Source organism: Zingiber officinale, chromosome 10B (genome assembly GCF_018446385.1).
Source record: "Zingiber officinale cultivar Zhangliang chromosome 10B, Zo_v1.1, whole genome shotgun sequence".
Classification (NCBI taxonomy): Eukaryota; Viridiplantae; Streptophyta; class Magnoliopsida; order Zingiberales; family Zingiberaceae; genus Zingiber; species Zingiber officinale.
The window spans coordinates 67,913,066-67,934,179 of NC_056005.1; the positions used below are offsets into that span (position 1 = coordinate 67,913,066).

General features: G+C 37.5%; 1 protein-coding gene across 1 annotated transcript; it reads right to left on the reverse strand.

The window, feature by feature from the left end:
* Positions 1-12,915: 12,915 nt before the first annotated feature.
* LOC122028580 (oxysterol-binding protein-related protein 4C-like) lies at positions 12,916-20,606 on the reverse strand. The gene is made up of 7 exons (XM_042587422.1): positions 20,444-20,606; positions 19,678-19,851; positions 14,730-14,975; positions 13,888-13,984; positions 13,489-13,783; positions 13,311-13,413; positions 12,916-13,236 (listed from the first exon to the last, which is right to left on the reverse strand). The coding sequence occupies exons 1-7, from the start codon at positions 20,444-20,446 to the stop codon at positions 12,979-12,981; spliced, it is 1,176 nt and encodes a 391-aa protein (XP_042443356.1). The 5' UTR covers positions 20,447-20,606; the 3' UTR covers positions 12,916-12,978.
* Between the last annotated feature and the right edge of the window lie 508 nt (positions 20,607-21,114).

Here is a 21,114-nt window from a genome sequence, read left to right on the forward strand (position 1 = left end):
CTATTTTGAAGCATATTCGGATTCGGGTAGTCCAGCACATATGCTGAAGAGAGACAATGATAAGTTGGACAGGAATTCACTTGTTTGTGGGTTATCCTAGAGAAATGAAAGTAGGTTTATAGTCTTAAAAATCAGAAGGTCATTGTTAGCATCAATGACCGATTTTTAGAAAAGGACTATGTAATAAACCACGTGCCCATAAGAAAATAAAGGACATGTCTAACCTAGTACCAACTGTACAAGATGAGATACCACAAGAAAACTGCAACACGTATCACAAATAATACACAATTGCAGAAAGTGCCTTGTCGTAGTGGGAGGGTTGTTAGGCAACCTAAATAGGTTCATGTTTTGGGAGAGTTTTTGGACTCGATCCCTGGAGGACATGAACCTGATCTCTGGTCATATGATGAAGCACTCCAAGATAAAGATGCAGCATCTTGGCAAAGAGTAATGAATAACAGAATTAGAATATATGTATTCTAACAAAATCTGGAAGCTTGTAGAATCACCAAATAGTGTATAAGCTGTTGGGTGTAAAAAGGTCTATAATAGGAAAAGAGGGATAGACAGGAAGGTAGTAACTTTCAAAGCAAGGCTTGATGAAAAAGGAAACCTTTTCACTGGTAGTCATGCTTAAGTCTATCCAGATTCTTTTATCTATTTGGCAAGTGGATGTCAAGACAGCATTCCTTAATGGAAGTCTTGAAGAAAGCATCCATATAAAGCAACCAGAAGGGTTCATTGCAAAGGGCTAAGAGCATCTTGTGTGCAAGCTCAATCAGTCTATGGACTGAGGCAAAGCTTCAAGGTCTTGGAACATCCGATTTATCAAAGTAATCCAGATCTATGGATTTAGTAACCGGATAAGTCTTGTGTATACAAAAGGTGTGATGGAAGCGTGGTAGTATTTCTTGTACTATACGTAGATAACATTTTTGGTAGTTGGAAACAATATCAAAATGTTGTCAGAAGTAAGGGTATGGTTGTCCAAACAATTCGATATAAAGGACTTGGGAGAATGTATATATTCTTGAGATCAAAGTAATAAGTGATCGCAAGAAGAGAATATTTTACTTATCCCAAGCTTCATATATCAGAAAAATCCTTGCTCGTTTTAAGCATGAAAAACTCCAAGAAAGGTTTCTTACCTTTTCAGGATGGAGTAACTTTATCTAAAGAGATGTCTCCGTTGACATCAAAAGAGATTGAGGACATGTAGGCAGTTCTTTATGCTTCGGCAGTTAGACAACCTAATGTATGCTATACACGAGATCAGAAATCTGTTTTGCCAAGGGCATAGTTAGCAGATATCAAAGTAACCCTAGACAAGGACATTGGACTGCAGTAAAGCATATATTAAAGTACCTTAGAGGTGCTAGAGATTATATGCTAGCTTACAAGGCAATTAATTTGGTCCCTGTGGGTTACACGGATTTTGACTTCCAATCGGATAGGGACAATAATAAGTCAACCTCGGGGTTTTGTGTTTACTTTAGGAGGTAAAGTCATAACTATGGAAGAGTGATAAGCATAGGTGTTTTTCTGGACTCCACCATAGAAGCTTAGTATATGGCAAGCCTCTAAGGAAGCCATAAAAGCTGAATAACTTAATTACCTCAAGATAGACTTAGATATGATTTCTAGTTTGTCCAAAGATTATTACAATTTATTGTAATAATAATGGTGCAGTAACAAACTCGAAGAAACCATGAGTCTATAAGGCAAGTAAACACAATAGAGCGCAAGTACCACCCAATACGAGAAATCGTATAAACGAGGAGAAATTGTTGCCGCCTAGAATGCATCAGATGATGACCTATAGATCTTTTCACTAAGGTCCTTAAGGCGAGAGCTTTTGATGGACATGTTGAAGGGTTGGGAATCAGATATATGGCAGCAGATATGGCAGCTTAGTCTTTTAGTATAAGTGGGAGATTGTTAGGGTGTATACTAAAAGCCTAGCTTTTGGTATAAACATTTATCTAGAAATAAGAATCACATTGGTCAAATGTCTACATTTATGATAAATGTAGTTGTTCAGTTAATTTATATTGTAGATAACATGGTGTGTGGTGTCACACACAGAGGATCATGTTATCAGTACCTTATAAATTATAAACAGTAGCTCACGACCATAATGGAAAGGAACAAACCATTGGAAGGTCGTAGTGTAATTAGGTATTAGTTTATCTTAACTATATAATTACACTAGTACACTTAGAGTGTATTGAGTAGGACCATTTGAGGTCGTTTCTTTTATACTGATTTTATAAAGAAACAAAGACCTCGGTTATTATGGAAGTGTGTGCTCTTAAACCTAATATAATAACAAGCACATATATTTGATATTTATTTCTTTAATTTATCAATGGGTGAGATTTAGTTCGATGAATCAATAAGCCCGATAAGTTGGGAAATGGTATCACTTATAGTGTGTGTTGTTGATTATAGAAGGAAACTGTGTCCTAGAGATACTAGGTTGATAATGTCCTCAAGAGGAGCTCATAAGGATTGTCATGTTAAACCCTACAGGTGGACCTAGTCCGACATGATGATAAGGTTGAGTGGTACTACTCTTGGACTAAGATATTAATTAAATGAGTTGTCAGTAACTCACTTAATTAGTGGACATTCGATATCTTAAACACAGGGAGACTAACACACTCATGATAAGAAGGAGCCCAAAATGTAATTTGGGATTGGTGCGGTAGTTCAATAATAGTTCTCTAGTGGAATGAATTATTATTGATAAAATTAAGTTGTGTGTTCGGGGTGAGCACGGGATGCTTAATTTTATCGGGAGACCAAAAACCAATTCCTCCTCTCGGTCCCTATCGTAGCCTCTTGTATATAGAGATTTATACCCACCACATACCCACCTTCTTACCCAACCAATAGGGGTCGGCCAAGTTAAGCTTGAAGCTCAAGCTTAGGGCCGGCCAAGCCTAAAGGTTGGCCTTAAGGTGGTCGGCCAATAGCTTGGAGCCCAAGCTTAGGTGGCCGGCCACATCATATTAAAAATGATTTTTTATTAAAATTATTTCTTATGTGGATATCATAGTTTTAAAAGAGAGTTTAAAAATTAAATCTTTCCTTTTAAAAGCTTTCTACAAAAGATTAAGAAAAGATTTGAAATCTTTCCTTATTTGTAGATTGAAAGGAGATTTTATTTTTAAGAAAAACTTTCCTTTTTAAGCATGATAATAATTTAAAAGATAAGTTTAAAAATTAAATATTCTCTTTTATTAGTTTCTACAAAAGATTAAGAAAAGATTTGATATCTTTCCTTATTTGTAGATTGAAAAGAGATTTTAATTTTTAGAGATAACTTTCCTTTTGGAAATTATCCACATGTTTAAAAGAAGAATTTTAATTTATAAAATTTCCTTTTTATTAACCACCATGAAGGGAAAATTATTGGAGAAATTTTTTATAAATTTCTGGAGACAAATTAGGAAGTTTTAATTAATTAAAACTCTCCTTATTTATAGCTTGATGGTGGCCGGCCATGTAAATTGAGAATAGGAAAATTATTTTTAATTAAATAAATTTTTCTTTTTCATGGCAAAAGAATTAAGGAAGTTTTTTATTAAATTTTCCTTATTTGCCAAGACCAAGGATTATAAAAGAGGGGGTAGAGGAGGCTTCAAGGTGAATGTCTTTATTATTCTTCTCCTCTCTTTTCCTCCTTGGTGGCTGGCCCTAGCTTCTTCCTCTTCTCTTCTTCTTATGGCCGGCGGCAACCTCTCTTGGAGCTCTTGATGGTGGTCGGTTCTAGCTAGGAGAAGAAGGAGAGAAAGGTGGTTTTGTTTCTTGCATCCCTTGGAGCTTGGTGGTGGTGGTCGGACCTCTACTTCTCTTGGAGAATTGTGGTGGCCGAAACTTGTAAGGAAGAAGAAGGTGCTTGGTGGTTCTCATCTCGGAAGATCGTTGCCCACACAACGTCCGAGGTTAGAAGAGGAATACGGTAGAAGATCAAGAGGTCTTTTTAGAAGGTATAACTAGTAATTTTTCCTTTCCGCATCATACTAGTTATTTATGGAAATAATACCAAATACAAGAGGCTTACGATTCTAGTATTTCAAATATGTTTTTAGAAGTTGTGTTCTTTTATTTTTCTTTTCCTTGTGATTTGATTGTTCTTTTTGGTTGACCTAAAGTTATTTTAGGAAATTAAATATTAGCTTTCCATAAAAGGTTTTGTCTAGTCGGTGGTGGTTGTTCCCATATCCAAGAAGGCCATGTGCCTCGCCACGTCAGTACTGGGAACCAATTATGGAAATTAATATTTAATGCAATTAATAACTTAAGGAGACTTGGGTTGAACGTGTAAAGTTCCGCAGGAGATCCAAGTCTAAACCTTAAAGAACAAATAGATTAAGTTTTGGATCAAACGTGTTAAGTTCCGCAGGCGATCCAAAATTTAATTTAAAAGAACACATGGTAGCTAGGAAAAGGTTCAGACCTTTGTACAAAATTTTTGTACAGTGGAACCTCTAGGTTTTCCGAGTAGCGACCAACAAGAAGATGCTTGGACCTAGGTTGACTTTTTGATCTTCTTATTAGCTTGGGAAGATAGTAGTGATGAGGTCATAACCATGCCACGTTTTATTTTAGAATATATATTGATGTGTGCCATGATTGTATGTGATACATGTGCAGTATAACAATAATTAGGTCCTTTTAATATATGTCTACCAAAGTTTGGTATTCACTTCTAGCTCGATCAATTGTAATCAGGTTTTACCAAAGCAAAGTGACTCGATTTATCTTGCTAGAGTGCGACAGGATAATTGTGATGACTGACTATTAAACTTTGGGTGCGACTTAACTAAGTTACCTCAATTAGATTGAGAACTTAGAGGCATATCCCATACGATGTAATTCAATTATACTAGTCTTGGGTGATTAGCCAAAGCTAACTCAAGATGTGCTATAATGTGAATTTCATAAGATGGGAAAATGAACAAATAGTCTTGTTCACCTAATGATACAAGAGTTATATAGGATATAATTGGCAAATATTGTTTACCTAAGTTAAACAAATCTTGGGTGATTAGTCAAAACTAACTCAAGATAAGGCATGATATGAATCTTGTCCAATTGGTACACGTTGTTGGTGCAGGAAGCACAGACGATCAAACTTGTGTTTTGATAATGACAAAGGATTCAAAAGTTAAGATGTCTTGTTGTCTAATAAGGTTGATTGATCTTACAGGAAAGTCCTAAGTAGTCTTAGGTAAGAGTCCTAGTGAATTCTAGGTAGGTGAAAAAATCCTAGAGAGTGGTAACTCTAGGTCCTAGAGGGCGGTAACCTTAAGTGATGGAAAGTCCTAGCTCCGGTTAAGCAGGTGGAAAACCCTAGGGGGTGGTAACCCTAGGCGATGGAAAACCCTAGGGATGGTAACCTTAGGTCCTAGGGGGTGGTAACCCTAGGTCATAGGGGGTGATAACCCTAGGTAGAAAGTCCAGTCGATCTAGAGGACCGATCTAGCAATAAGTAATCTCTCCTGAGAAGAGTAGGTGAGGACACGTTCTCCTGTGAGGGAACAGTAGACGTCAGTTCAACCTAGGGTTTCTAGAGGAAATTCGAAGATAGAACCAGACAGTCCGAAGGCTGTCAAAACTTTTCATTTACATATTATCTGCTATGTGCTAACTCTATTTGCAGGAGACTAACAGTTTATGCAGGGTTAGATTCGATCTTGATCAGGCAACCAAACCTTTGGATCGATCGACCGAACACCAGTACAATAGATCGAGTTCGATCGAGGGAGCGGTCGACCGAACCTGGGGATCGATCAACAAAACTGAGGATAAGTCGTGACTTGGTTAAGTCGAGTGGATCGGATCAAATAGACTAGCAAGGTCAGCGAGATCGGTCGATCGAATGACAGGATCAGTCGACCGAACGAAGACTTAATAGGCGGCAAAAGCATGTGGACAAGAAGCTGGGCAAGTTCAGAAGGTTCGGTCGACCGAACACCTGGATCGGTCGATCGATCATAGTCGGGTCAAAGATTGATCCCGAGATCAGTGGATCTGGATCAGGTCTACCTTGGCTATAAAAGGAGAGTTGACCAGCAACTTTGAGTACAACACACTTTCTGAGAACAAGAACAAACAACTGCGCACACTCCGGCAACATCTAAATGCTACTCCAATGACTATCAAGTCAGAAGATAGATTTCATCAAGTTATTGGTAACAAGTTGTATTTCATATCTGTAAAGCTTCATACTTGTATTAGTCTTTTGTAAAGCTTTCTGAACTGATAGTGAATTTCCCAATGAAAGCGATCAATGATCACGAGCTTAGAGTAGGAGTCGCCACAGGCTCCGAACCAAGTAAAAGAAAGCATGTTAGCATTGCTTGTCTTTTCATTCTTTATTCCGCTGAGTATTCTATGTATTTTCCGAAATGAGTGCAAAAGCAACGCGTGCTATTCATCCCCCCCCCCCCCACCCTCCTAGCACGTCTACGATCCTACACACGTTGCCTACCTAAGTTATACAAGTATTGGGTGATTAGCCAAAGCTAACTCAAGATGAGGTATAATATGAATCTTGCCCCACTTGAATGTCTTTGCTCCTATGTGTAGAGCTAGCAGTGATTTACTCCTACCAAGCTTTAGAATTTAGTGAGAGAATCATTTAATTGAAGGTCTAATTAAATGATCTAAATATGATACCTATTTCTGAATTTTATTATTATAGATCATCATGTCATCTAGTACATCAAATAAAATATCTCTGTGATCTGTCCTTGATATAGAGAAGCTCAATAGAGCTAACTTCCTAGACTGGTATAGAAACTTGAAAATAGTTCTCAAGCAAGAAAGAAAACTGTATGTCCTAGAACAACTCATTCCTAAAGCATCCCCCCCCCTCCCAACTAATGCCACTAGAGTTGATAAAGATATTTATAAGAAGCATCAAGATGATGTATTAGATGTATCATATCTTATGCTCACCACTATGAACTCTGAGCTTCAGAAGTAACATGGGAACATGAATGCTTATGATATGGTTGAACATCTTAGACAACTATATCAAGGACAAGCAAGACATGAGAGATTTGAGATCTCCAAAGCTCTATTTCAATGCAGAATGTAAGAAGGAAGTTTCATAGGGCCTTATGTGCTCAAAATGATCGGGTATATGGAGAATCTACAAAGGTTAAGATTTTCACTAGGCCAAGAATTGACTACTGACCTTATTCTAAAGTCATTGCTCGAGAGCTACAGTCAATTTGTCATGAATTATAACATGAATGAAATTGACAAACCATTGCCTGAGATGTTGAGCATGTTGAGAACTGCTGAACTTAACCTTGAGAAGGCAAAGCCAAGTACCATTTTGATGGTGCAAAAGGGCAAAGGCAAATGGAAGCCCAAAGGTAAGGATAGAATCCAAACCAAAGGCAAGGGTAAGACTCATGCATTGAAACCCAAAGATGGAGTTGTTAAGGAATGAACCTGCTTCCATTGTGGTGAGACCGGACATTGGAAGAGGAACTGCAAGTCACACCTAGAGGGACTGAAAAGGAAGAGAAGTGAGACTTCTACCTCAGATATATATGTTATAGAAGTCAATTTATCTATTTTTTCTTCATGGGTATTAGATACTTAGTGTGCATCTCACATTTATACTAATGTGTAGAGGCTGAGAAATAATAGATCATTGACAAAGGACGAAGTGGACCTATGAATAGGCAATGACACAAGAGTTGTTATTGTAGCTATAGGAACATATTCCTTATCTTTGCCCACTGAGTTTATTTTAGAATTTGAAGAGTGTAATTCTGTGTCTGCTTTAACCAAGAATATTATCTCTATTTCTTGTTTAGATAAGAAGGATTTTTCATTTATAATAAAGGACAAATATTGTTCCGTTTATTTGAATGATATGTTTTACTATAGTACACCTCTAATAAATGGACTCTATGTTCTAAACTTTGAAACCCCAATCTATAACATAAATACCAAATGATTCAAGTCTATTGATTTGAACCAAACATATCTCTGACATTATCACTTGGGTCACATAAATGAGAGTCGCATATCCCAACTCTATAAGGATGGACTTTTGGACTCATTTGATTTTGAATCATATGAGGCATGTGAATCTTATCTTCAAGGCAAGATTACTAAGACTCCATTTAGTGGACACAGCGAAAGAGCTAATGATCTGTTAGGACTCATACATACTGATGTATGCGGCCCTTTCAGAATAGCAGCTAGAGGAGGCTACCATTACTTTATTACTTTTACTGATGATTTCAATAGGTACGACTATCTGTATCAGATGAGACATAAGTCAGAATCCTTTGAAAAGTTCAAAGAATTCAAGAATGAAGTACAAAACCAACTTGGTAAGAGTATTAAGATACTTTGATCAGATCGAGGTGGGGAATATCTTAGCCAAGAGTTTCATGACTATCTTGTTGAGTGTGGGATCATATCTCAACTCACTACACCTAGAAAATCACAATAGAATGATGTATCAGAAAGGAGAAATCCTACTTTATTAGATATGATACGATCGATGATGAGTTAAACGGATCTTCCTACTTCCTTTTGGGGACATGCTCTAGAGACGGCCGCTTTCACACTTAACTGCATTCCATTTAAGGTCGTCATAAAGACACCATATATGATATGAACTGGAAAGAGTCCTAAGATGTCTTTCATGAAGATTTGGGGATGTGAGGCTTACGTTCGACCATAAGTCTCAGATAAACTAGGACCCAAATCGGACAAGTGCTATTTTGTAGGATATCCCAAGGAAACAAAGGGATATTACTTTTATAATTCCACACAAGGCAAAGTGTTTGTTGCCAGAACTGTGTCTTTCTAAAAAGGGAATTTGTTTCTAGAAAAACTAGTGAGAGTAAAGTCGATCTTAAAGAAATTCAAGATACATAAACTAACACTGACACCTTGATAGAAACTGAACAAGAACCACAAGATGTTGTGGATTATGATTTTGTTACACCACAAGAAGTTGTGGAGCAACAACTTATTCAAATAGCACAAGCTCTATGCAGATCTAATAAGACCTATCATCAACCTGAGAGATATTCTTTTCTTTTGTCTGACAACGGTGATATAGTGCTAGTTGGTCTCAATGAGCCTACATCTTATCAAGAAACTGTACAGGGCCAAGATTCTGAGAAATGGCTAGAGGCCATGAGATCCAAAATGGAATCCATGTACACTAACCAAGTATAGACTTTGGTTGATCCACCTGAAGGAATCAAACCTATTGGGTGTAAGTGGATCTTTAAAGTGAAGACTGACATGGATGGTCATATGCATACCTATAAAGGTAGATTGGTGGCTAAAAGATTCAAGCAGATTGATGGTATAGACTATAATGAAACTTTTTCACTAGTTGTAATGTTAAAGTTTATTCGGATCATGCTTACTATTGTAGCTTACTATAATTATGAGATATGGTAGATGGATGTCAAAACCACATTTCTTAATAAAAATCTACTCGAGGAGGTGTACATGACACAACCTGACTGTTTTGTAGATCCAGAGCATGCTAGAAAAGTATGTAAGTTGCAATGGTCCATATATGGATTAAAGCAAGATTCTAGAAACTGGAATCTTCGATTCGATGATGCGATCAAAGCGTTTGGTTTCATCAAGAATGAAGGTGAACCTTGTTTCTACAAGAAGGTTAGTGGGAGCACAGTCATCTTTCTCATATTGTATGTAAATGACATACTTCTCATTAGAAATGATATCCCTACTCTTTAGTCAATAAAGACTTAGCTTGGGAATTATTTCTCAATAAAAGACTTAGGTGAAGCAGCCTACAATTTAGGCATTAAGATCTATAGAGATAGATCTAAGAGATTGCTTGGTCTAAGTCAAAGTACCTATATTAACAAGGTGCTTAAACATTTTGCCATGTAGGATTCCGAGAAGGGATTCCTACCATTGTTACATCTTGTGAGTCTTTCGAAGACTCAATGCCCCTCTTCTAAGGAAGAAATGGACCGCATGGATCAGATTCCTTATGTATCTTCTATAAGGTATATCATGTACGTCATACTTTGTACTCGCCTAGATGTCTCATATGCATTAAGCATGATGAGAAGATACCAGTCAAATTCAGGTAAAGGTCATTGGACAGTAGTCAATAATATTCTTAAGTATTTGAGAAGAACTCAAGATTATTTCTTGATTTTTGGAGGTGATGAAGAGCTCACTGTCAATGGTTACAGCGATGTCCACTGTAAAGGGTTACAACAATACTAGCTTCCAAACTGATAAGGATGATTTCAAATCGTAGTCAGGGCATGTATTTTACTTAAATGGTGATGCTGGGTATTAGATATTCCGGCGCTTCCATCTCAATCGAGTGATCATCGATAGAGGAGATGTGAGACTATGCAGAATATTGACCGATGCTAATATTGTGGATCCTTCAACTAATGTTTTGGCAAAGAGATGGCATGATGGTTACACTAGGTCAATGGATATTAGATATTTCAATAATTGACACTAGTGACATAAGGAGGTTGTTAGTGTAAGCCCTAAGAGTCAATTAAGAGTTGATTGACTTAGGACATATTGTATCATATTTTATTTTAAAAGGAAAAGTTGGTTATTTTATTTATTTCAGTTCAATGTCGAATGAATAAGTATAATAATGTCTTAGGATAGTAGGTTCTAGTCTATCAATTAGTTGAATTGATAGTGGGAGCTTGTAGATATATATAGACACTACTCTTAACTATTCCTAGTCAAGCATTAATATGCAAAGACAATATTAATGCATTGAAACTCACATGTATACATCAACGGATGACTTAATCTCACAAGTCATGGATATGAGATATCAGATTGACACATTAGTATATATTAGAGAATATGTACTGAATGACCCGCCATGAGAATATTTCATGAATCGTTATATGAGTGTCATAAACATTCTCATATGACTATTGGTATGAATACTCTTTAGACCTGAAGTCACTACGGTTCCCTACATAAGGCGTTGTATACTTTGGTATCGGTAAACGTCACCTGTAACAGGGTAGACTATAAAGTCAATTATTGGGTATGCAATAACTTATGCGTAAGGATGTGAGTGATGTAGATGAGATCTATCCCTTCCATATAACGGAAGTGATATTTATGGGTCCCTTGATTAGTAGAACATAAGAAAGCATGGTCATGCTCAAATGAGTCAATATGAGATATTAAGCTTATTTGATTTAGTGTGTCTACTTAGAGATCAAGAAACACAAACATTGATAAGAGGATGGCAAGGTCTATGCCTCACTAATCAATCTATATATCAATAATAGAATGACTAAGTAATACAAGTTAATAGACACAGAAAGGTTAAGTCGGATCTCGACATTCTCATCACTTGGGTAGCAATGATGCATTGCTAGATGCCACTCATTGCTTATGTATCTAAAATATTGATTTGGATACATTGCTAACGTTACGAGAGCCTATTGGGTCACACACAAAGAACATATTGGTTTGAAGATGATATTTTAGTTTGACTAAATACTAAAGATCTTAAGAATAATGAGTTAATCCAAAGTGTTGGTGTCATCTTTGTGGTGATTGACACTAATACTAGTGGAAGATTGTTGGTAATAGCCTTAAGAGTCAATTATGAGATGATTAGACTTTTTGGATTATTCATTGATTTAGACTCAAATGAATCCACTTATTGGATTGAGCACTCATTGGATTAAGTCTAATCCGAATTAGACATATTGGATTAATGGGTTAGACTCATTGGATTATTGAATTAATGGGTTAGACCCATTGGGTTATTAGATTAATGGTTAATCCAACCCAATAAGAGGAATACAAAGAGATAAAAACCCTTGGTATTCATTGGATGAATATAAATAGATTTTTAATTAAATTTTTCATTAGAGATGAAAAGTGTGACTCTTGATCTTTCTTTATTCTTCCTCTTCTTCATTCTTGGCCGAATTACCTTGTATGGCTACCACCACAAAGGTGGTTCTTCTCCGAAGGCTTCGTTCGTGTGACGAACGAATGACATGTTCATGTGAATACCATAAAGGTGCGACCGCTTGATCGTGCTGAGATCTACATCCAAAGAAAAGTTGCTACCATGATTGCGAAGGACATGTAACAAAGGTATTCCTCTCATGTAAAACTTAGAATATGATAATTTTTACTTTCGTGTGGATCTTCTAGAGAAGATTTAGTTAAATTTTTCACTGCGCTTTTCGCGTGTTTAGCGCACTAGATCCCTACATATTCTTCTACTCTTCCGGGTCAGGATAACTCGATCAGCTTCACGACTAGCTCATCGGTCTACTAGAGGACGCTCCTCGAGCCAAGATATGTTACCATACTCATTCTTGATTCTTCACGCATTTCATTATTCTACTATTTATTCGATTTTTTATATATATTTAAGACTTATCTCGAGCATTAGGGTACTAGGGATTGGATAATCCGGTCATTATTTGCGAGTAATGTTGACCAGAGACTTTCTGACAACTTAGTCAATAAAAAAGATAGCTTATTATATCCTCCTATCTAGATTATCGCATGCAACTCGATCAATATTCTAATCATATCATTTCAACCATTTCATCTTCTCAACTTCGATACGATGACGACGTTGTAGGCTGTTTGTGCCAATTTTAAAGTCAGAAACTGACTTTAATTTAAATTAGATTGACAGATTGTTACGTGAAAAAATAATGAAATTCACCTCTCGAATTACTTTGTGGAGACTCTTACCATGATATATTAAGAAACAGTTTTCCCAAAACAAACTTTGTTTTGATGTAAAAATTCATCAAAAATAAGTATATAATTTCATCAATATAATCAGTTTTTTTTTATTTTTTTACTAAAACATAAAAAAGGGACTGAAACTTTCACAAAAATATGGATGAAATACTTCAATTCTAATTTACTTTCACATAAAAAGACTCATGATCCGTTGTGTCAGGGGGGAACAATGATAGGAGCTGGCGGGACTAGTTGCTCCAGCGGCCAACATTCCCACCCTTCGTCCTTGGTGCGTGCCACCGAGAAATGCTTGGCAACCCAAACGTGACCCCCATTCATTTCCCTTTCTCTTCGTCGCTTCCTCTCCTCCTCCTCTATTCTCCTCTTCGCCTCGGAAGCTTTTCCCCAGTCCTTGTTCAAGATGGACCGGCTCACTTCGCCCCACACCCTCGCTGACTCAGTCGGCCACACCTTCTGCACAACCAGTTACTGAAATTGGTGTCCAGTTTTTGAATACGCGAGTTTTGGACTCAGGGCCATATCCATACCTGTGGAGCCACCAGAATGGGAGTGTTCAGTTTGGAGATCGCTTTCTTGGCGTCGTACAAGACCGTCACCTCCCCGCAGCGGACGTCTTTCAACCTGATTACTCTGCAAAAGAAAAGGCCAAATTAAAGGGATTGTTTTTTTGTATGGATAGAAAAGCCATGAGTTGAGACAACGCACCGGTCCCACTGGCCGTCGATCTCGTAAATTGTTTTCAGTGTCTTGGAATGGCAGATGGTGCCCTTGACGGACCGGCAGCTCCCACCGAATCCGAGGAGCACATGGCTCTTGTAGTAGCAGAGATCTGCCTGGAGGCCCGACTCCTCGCACTTGATCCTGACATTCCCCAGCCAGTCAGCGCCAGTCGGTGGAAGTAGTTTTATCGATAAGTTCGGTGAGTCCATCTCGTAGTTCTCACCCGAGGCCAAAAGCCTCAGCTGCCTCTTTCCTTTGATGGTAGCCTCGATGCTTGTACCTTTGGGAATGAATTGCAGGAAATGAGTAACGATGAAAAGATAGAAAAATAGCAATGTGATCAGAGAATAGAATGGTAAGTTCGTGAGAGATAATAATACATACCTTGGAATCTGGGAATAGGGCTGTGGCACCAAATCAATTCCAGATTGTGCTCGCTATCAGTTGCATGGAGAGCTGAGACGGGAGGGTGATGGGACACCTGAAATCTCGGATATTAAAATTCCAAAGGTTGATTTGAATTGTATCAATCAAACAGTTGTAAGAACAGGCATTGGCCAATTGATGTATTTCCATCCTGTATTTTCTTATGAAACTGTGGTATTAAGGAACATGCTTCACACATGTCAGCGAATTTGCATAGTCTTTAGTCCAGATAGCCAACCTAGTTTTAAGGAACATCCTGTATTTATCAGCACTTTGATCGATTAAATTTTTTCTAAAAATTAATTAATTTATGTTTAAAAAATTATTATTCTTAATATAATGTGTCAAATTAATATTTAAGGATATGAATATAATCAGGAGAACTAGACAAATACATATATGATCTAATTTTATGTCATCTCGAACTTTCTAAGTCCATCAACCGATTTTGATCGAAATCAACTGATTGACTTAGAGAGTTCGAAATAACATAGAATCATGTCCTATTAATTATTCTGATTATATTCATATCCTTAAATATCAATTTGACATATTATATTAAGAGTAGTGATTTTTTTAACATAATAATTATTTTAAAAATAATTAATTATTATATTATAGCAATCGATTCGGAATTTTAATGTGCTGATGAATAATTTCCCAAATGTAACGAGCAATAAAATGAATATGGGATATGTAATTTAGTAATTTTGAAATTTTAGATCCGTGGTTCGGTAGTTTATGGTTGGTTAAACTAGAAAATTTTCGCATGATGAACTAGAGCAAAGATGGTGTGTCACCTGCTCGAGCAGCACGTTGAGGGATCCCTTAGAGACATGATGCGTTTCTCCTAAAATAGGATTGAAAGGTGCTTGTCCAAATATTGCTGGCCGTGTGGTTGATAGGCTCCATGCTACGACCGAGGTAAACCTTTCGAGGCTGCTCTTTCCTCGGGCACACTCTTGCAAGTAGTCCTCACCACAGCAGTAAACAGTTTCTCCATAGCATTGAAGCTGTGACTTGGGCATGTTGAAGAGCGAAGATAGCTGCACATCCAAAGAAACAGTTGTCAATTTCCTTTATGTTTAAAGCCTTGAAGAGCAGCCTTTCACTTGAATGATCGGCAATTTACAAACGGACAAACTTGAATTTTAGTACTAACTAAAACACGCAGACAATTTCCTATTTATCATGTTAGTCATGTTAACCATTCATTACTCAAACCACGCAAAAAAAAAAAAAAAGAAAAAAAAAAGTGCATTGTCCCATCTGTTTGGACTATGGCCCAAAAGGGCTTGAAATCATGGTTTAAAAACACAAATATTTTCATAAAACTAGTAGATGCTTATATGATGTGATTTCGAACTTGTTTTCCATCAAGGTGTTTTGTCTAAAACACCTTAAAAAGCTAAAAGGACCCAAAATATTAAAAACAAAAACTCTATCAAAAGACTAGTAGGGATGCAAGTGTTGATGACATGATTATGAGCTCTTTTAGGTCATAAAGTATCCTAGTCAAAACATTTTGATCCCCATATGAACACCATTGCAACTCTACCAGTTTTATGATAGTGTTTCTATTCTTTAACCATGATTTCAAGCATTTTAGGCTATCAAAGTATTCGGTCAAAACATAATGATGACCCAAAAGGGCTCAAACTTATATCATATAGATATTATTGCATCCCTATATTGTTTTTTTTCAACCATGATTTTGAACTTTATTGGGCCATCAAAGTGTTTTGGATCATTAAGGTCTTTTGGTGATCAATCATGATTTTCACCCCTCATGGGTCATCAAGTATTTTGACCAAATCATCTTCAAGGTTAAAAGGGGCTTGAAATCATGTCATTTGGACACTATTATATCAGTATTTCTATTCTTTAATCAAAGTGCTTTAGCTAAATATCATGATGATGCAATAGGACCCAAAATTATGTCATATCAAAATCATTGCATCCCTAGCCGTCTCGTCTTGTTTTCGAACCATGATTTGTACCCTTTTGAGACATCAAAATTTTTTTTACCAAAATACTTTAATGGCCAAGAAAAACTTGAAATTGTACCATATAAAATTTATTGCATTCCTACTAGTCTCTTAATCACGTTTTTGTTTTTGTTTTTTTACCATAGCATCAAGCATTTTTGGCCATCAAGATATTTTGAGACATCAAAATTTTTTTTACCAAAATACTTTAATGGCCAAGAAAAACTTGAAATTGTACCATATAAAATTTATTGCATTCCTACTAGTCTCTTAATAACGTTTTTGTTTTTGTTTTTGTTTTTTTACCATAGCATCAAGCATTTTTGGCCATCAAGATATTTTGATCAGTGAGTGGTCATGTGTCAGTGCCGATCGACTATGGGTAAATGATGAGTAAGCGGCTATTTGTCTAAGTATCGAGCGAGCTATTGTTTGTAAGTGCCGAGTAAGCAGATGTTTGTAAATGCTGAGTGAGCGGCTATGTAAGTGTCGAGCGAGCAATTATGTGTGTGGATTTTACCGACCGAAAGGTCATTAGGCACATGGGACCAAGCGTATAACTCGGTCGAGAGACGTGAAAGTCTGGATTTGACCGACCGAAAGGTTGTTGGGCGTATGGGGACCATGCTTATAACTTGATCGAGATGCGGGAGTCTACATTTTGCTGACCGGTAGGTCGTTGGGTGCATGTGGACCACTCTTATAACTCGGTCGAGAGATACGAGAGTCTGGATTTTGCCGACCAAAAGGTGGTTGGGCACGTGGGAACCACACTTATAACTCGGTTGAGAGACGCGAGAGTTTGGATTTTACCGACTGGAAGGTTGTTGGGCATGTCAGGCCCATTATTATAACTCGGTTGAGAGATGCGAGAGTCTGGATTTTGCCGACTGGAAGATCGTTGGGACCGTGAGGACCACGCTTATAACTCGGTCGAGAGACGCAAGAGTCTGGATTTTGCCGACCGAAAGGTTCTTGGGCACGTGAGGACCATGTTTATAACTTGGTCGAAGACGCGAGAGTCTGGATTTTACCAACTGGAAGGTTGTTGGACGTATGGAACCACGCTTATAACTCGATCGAGAGACGCGAGAGTCTGGATTTTGCTGACCAAAAAGTCGTTGGGCGCATAAGGACCATGCTTATATCTTAGTAGAGAGACGCGAGAGTCTAAATTATCTTTGTTATGGTGAGCGACAAACTGAGAATCCCCCTTATTTTATAAGAGCAAGCATACTGCTATTTTTACTAAGAGAGAAAAAAGATATATACAGTAGTAAATACTTTTGGGAAAATACCCTCAAGTTCGTTAAGGTTGAAAATAGTTGGCGCTCCATGGCTGATTCAACCTCTTGCCATTGAAATCTTGAAAGGTAGCAGCATCCAAAAACAAGCTTCTGAACAACTTCATAAGGCCCGCTCTATTGGGGTTTCAACTTGCTAACATTTCCAACCGGCTTGATTCTTTTCCAAACTAAATCACCCTCTTGAAAGAATCATCGGATAACTGGGCACAGACACAATGACTTGGTTGTTGACTGAGAGAAGACCTTTTACTCTACGGAGAGACTTCCTTTCGATCTTGCGTACACTAAGACGAGCAAATAAAACGTCAACGTCCAGAAACCAGGAGGGAGTCTATGGCGAAGGTCCTCCAATGCTCAAGTCAGTACAATTCAGGACGGGTGAACAAAGAATAGTAGAGAACGTGCGTGTGAGAGTAAGTTCAGATGTTCAGAGAACGTACCTTGCCAACGGAAAGGACCCCCCCCCCCCCTTATATACCACCTCTCATAAGCTCTGCAATCATGAGGTGACTTAAAATGTCAGAGGTTGTTGGGTAATATGCAATAATTGTCCGAAGAATCTTACATTATCTATATGTCGTTTATAGCTTATATCGTTGTTGAAGCCCTTAAAGGAATATACTGTTATAAGTGGTAGGCTGATGAGAGACACAATAATCTTTAAAGAAAGTTCCAGCAGAATATTCTCTGACATGTGGTTGTTATTCTGACAGGTTGTTATGATTCTCTACTCATATTATCGACTAAGTATATCCCGGCTGGCCCATAAGACCGGTCATCTCTATGTCTGTCCTTACATTAAGCTGCTTTATTATGTATTGAATGCTATTAAAAATTCGTTTGGAGAATAATATAATGCATTAGGCATAGTGGAAGTCCATTCAAGAAGACATATGACGAACTGTGCATACTGAAAATCCATTTGAGAATTAATATGAAACTGAGTGCCTTAGGCCCGACATGCCTTTTATCCGGCCAAACATATATAGAGAGATTTATGAGGCTAAGTGTCTTAAGCCCGGTCGATATTTTATCTAGCCGGACATGCATAGAGAGATTTATCAGCCTCGGGGAAGTCGACCCTTATTCTGATCATACCTATAGCTGGTCGATTGTGAGATGGGTCGAACATTCCGGCCAACTTCAAATGTCGTCTTTAAGCCCGATTGGCTATTGAATGATTAGACATGCAATCTTTTCATTTCAAGAGTAAAACACTAAACCCCTTATGTTCGACTGACTTAAGGATTGGTCGTCCTTCTCCCGAACGACTTATAATCCAGTCGAGCTGGATCTAAAAGCCTTAGCACTATGCGAATAACGAAATCAGATGGAGAATGCTCTCTTCCCTTGACTTTGACCGACACATTATCTTAACCTTCACCACTATGTCATCTTCCAGGCCCACTCATTATAATCGGTATCATTAGTCATGCAACCTTGAGCAAGAAAGAACTGCAAGGATGATGGCCAAATATTGTCCGAGGTTGGGGATTATAAACTAATTCGAGAATTCATGGTCTGGACCATAATTGAAAAAAAGTTGGAAAAAATTAAGAGCCAAAGGAACCATTGTCAGGAGCTCAACATAGTTCCTATCGATTTATGCTCTTTCGTCGCATCGATCAAGCCGAATGCATCACTAAAGAACTCGATCTGCTGGCCAGTCTTGTACCTCATCCTAATGTTGACAAACGAACGTGACTAGGCTCACATGATTTTATAGTCTTTTCATGGTTAAAGAGACAAAGAGCTAGCCTTGGGAAACCCACAGCTTACTCAGCCCATATGTTAAACAAAGATAAGTAGGCTCACAGGACAACGCAGCCCCACTCATACTACAAGCCCCTACGACCACTGGTTGTTTCTACTATGACTTTTCTCAGGGGAACCCACCAAAAGAGCATTAAATGCCAATTAATTAGCTTACGGTAGAAGGTTAACGTCACCAGGTCAGGAATAAAACACTAAATTTGGGTAGTCATACAACAAGTTCATAAGCAAAAGAAATCATAAATGGCGTCTCAAACAAGGCTAGCTTACAAAATAGCATATCTCAATCAAAACCAATCAAAACCAAGTTCTATAAAACTTGAAGTTGATATGTCCTACTCTCTGCTCCACGTCCCTTTGCACTCTTTTGTATAGTTGGCAAAGTTTTAGAATTCTGGTTTTAAAAGAAGGAAAAAAATAGTGCACTTATCAAATTGATCAAATAAAAAAATAGTTTAAAATAAAATTAGGATGAAATATTTATTATTTTTGATATTCAACTTTTCTTGGTCGATGACATTGTTTAATTCATTTGTTTGGGGATTGAGGGCTCCTTAAATATTTAAGCATACGAATACCGCTAATTGATTCAGATGGTAAGGAACATACTATAGTAATCTGCATATCAACCAACCCTATTTATAATCACATCCCAAATACAAATATGGTAATAGACATGCCTGGAAGCGTGTGAGGTCGGATCCTGGCCGTACGTTGCGGAAGAGGCTGAGAACTTGCTTGAGGAGGTTAGGCGGGCGGTGCTCCGCCGCCAGCCCTCCCTCCAGAGCCAGCGGCGCTGTCAGCACCACCGCCTTCCGCTGCGCTTTTGCTTCCTCTGCCGCTTCATCCATAATCTGCACCGTGTGTAGATAGAAAGATTCTCGACTTGGTTTATTTGCAAATTCAATCCGCACGGGGAATAAGAAATATTATAAAAAAGAGAGGACTAACTAGTTTACCAGATTTTAAGTATAAAAAAAAAACGAAGAATAGTAGGATAATTACTTCATTATTGCTTCGAGAAATCGTAAAGTGGAATCGAATAAATCAATGCATCGGCTAACTTTTTACCTTGGCATTCTTCTCCATCACGGGAGAGTCGTTTGCACGTTTCGATCACAATCGATTTAAAGAAAAAATAAAAGGCAAAGGAGGATCAAAACACCACGATTTGGGAGTATTCGGGAATGAAGCAACTCATGAGTATCGCCGCCGTTAATTTCCCAATAAGTTTGCGCTTCTGATCACAGGGGAGTAGTCTCAAATCGCTCGATATCGCTTTGAGAAACAGAAAGCAAGAAAGAAAACCACAGGCAGAATCAGTCGATTGTTCAATTTGCACAAAAGGAGCATCGAACCGATCTCGATAGTTACTCGCGGCATCAAGGTGATCCAATCCGACCGAAAAAAGGAATAACACGAGGAGGAGATTGAGATGATACTTACCATCAGTTGAAGTCGGATGAAGTGAATCCAACACGAGGCGGCGCTCCGACCTGGAAGGGGCGCTCTTTCTCCGTCGCGATCGCCGCCCTGTGGCGCTCTGTCGAGTGCTCGATCTCCGACGGAAGTTGCTATATTTCTACAATCTGCCAAAAATGCTCCCAGTTATTATCAATTTACCCAAAACGGTACCCGATAAGCAACAATTACTACTGCCTTTTCCTTTCAAAAGCTAATCAAATTTCAAATATTGGAAAATAAATTTAATTTGCAACTGGTTATTTTATTTAATTCAAAAGTATTTTAGAATTTAGAATTTAGAATTTTTATGGAGATTTTTTATATGGAAGTTATTTTGGTTGGTGTATTTTTTTAACGTTTTTATCATTCAAATATAAGGATAATTAGTTATTTTCTATTTATTCTATTTTATTCAAATATTTTATTTTATCATTTATTTCTCATTTAAATTAATTCCTGAGACATAAATTTGATTAATTGAATAATTAATCAATTACTTGATAAAGCATTAAATTTGATTAATTAATCAATTAAATGATGAATAATTTGAATAATATTTTTTATAGAAAAACAGATACACCACATGTCTCTTTATCTCTTGCAAGAAATTTTACCTTTAGGGTAAGTTTATTCCTATTAAAGGAATGCCACTC

What these genes read in the sequence shown, in the direction of transcription:
- LOC122028580 (XM_042587422.1), bottom strand. An exon ending in ATCGACGGCCAGTGGGACCG is followed by an intron (nt 13,414 to 13,488) that starts GTGCGTTGTCTC and finishes TTTCTTTTGCAG; the next exon opens with AGTAATCAGGTTGAAAGACG. An exon ending in CCATTCTGGTGGCTCCACAG is followed by an intron (nt 13,237 to 13,310) that starts GTATGGATATGG and finishes CTGGTTGTGCAG; the next exon opens with AAGGTGTGGCCGACTGAGTC.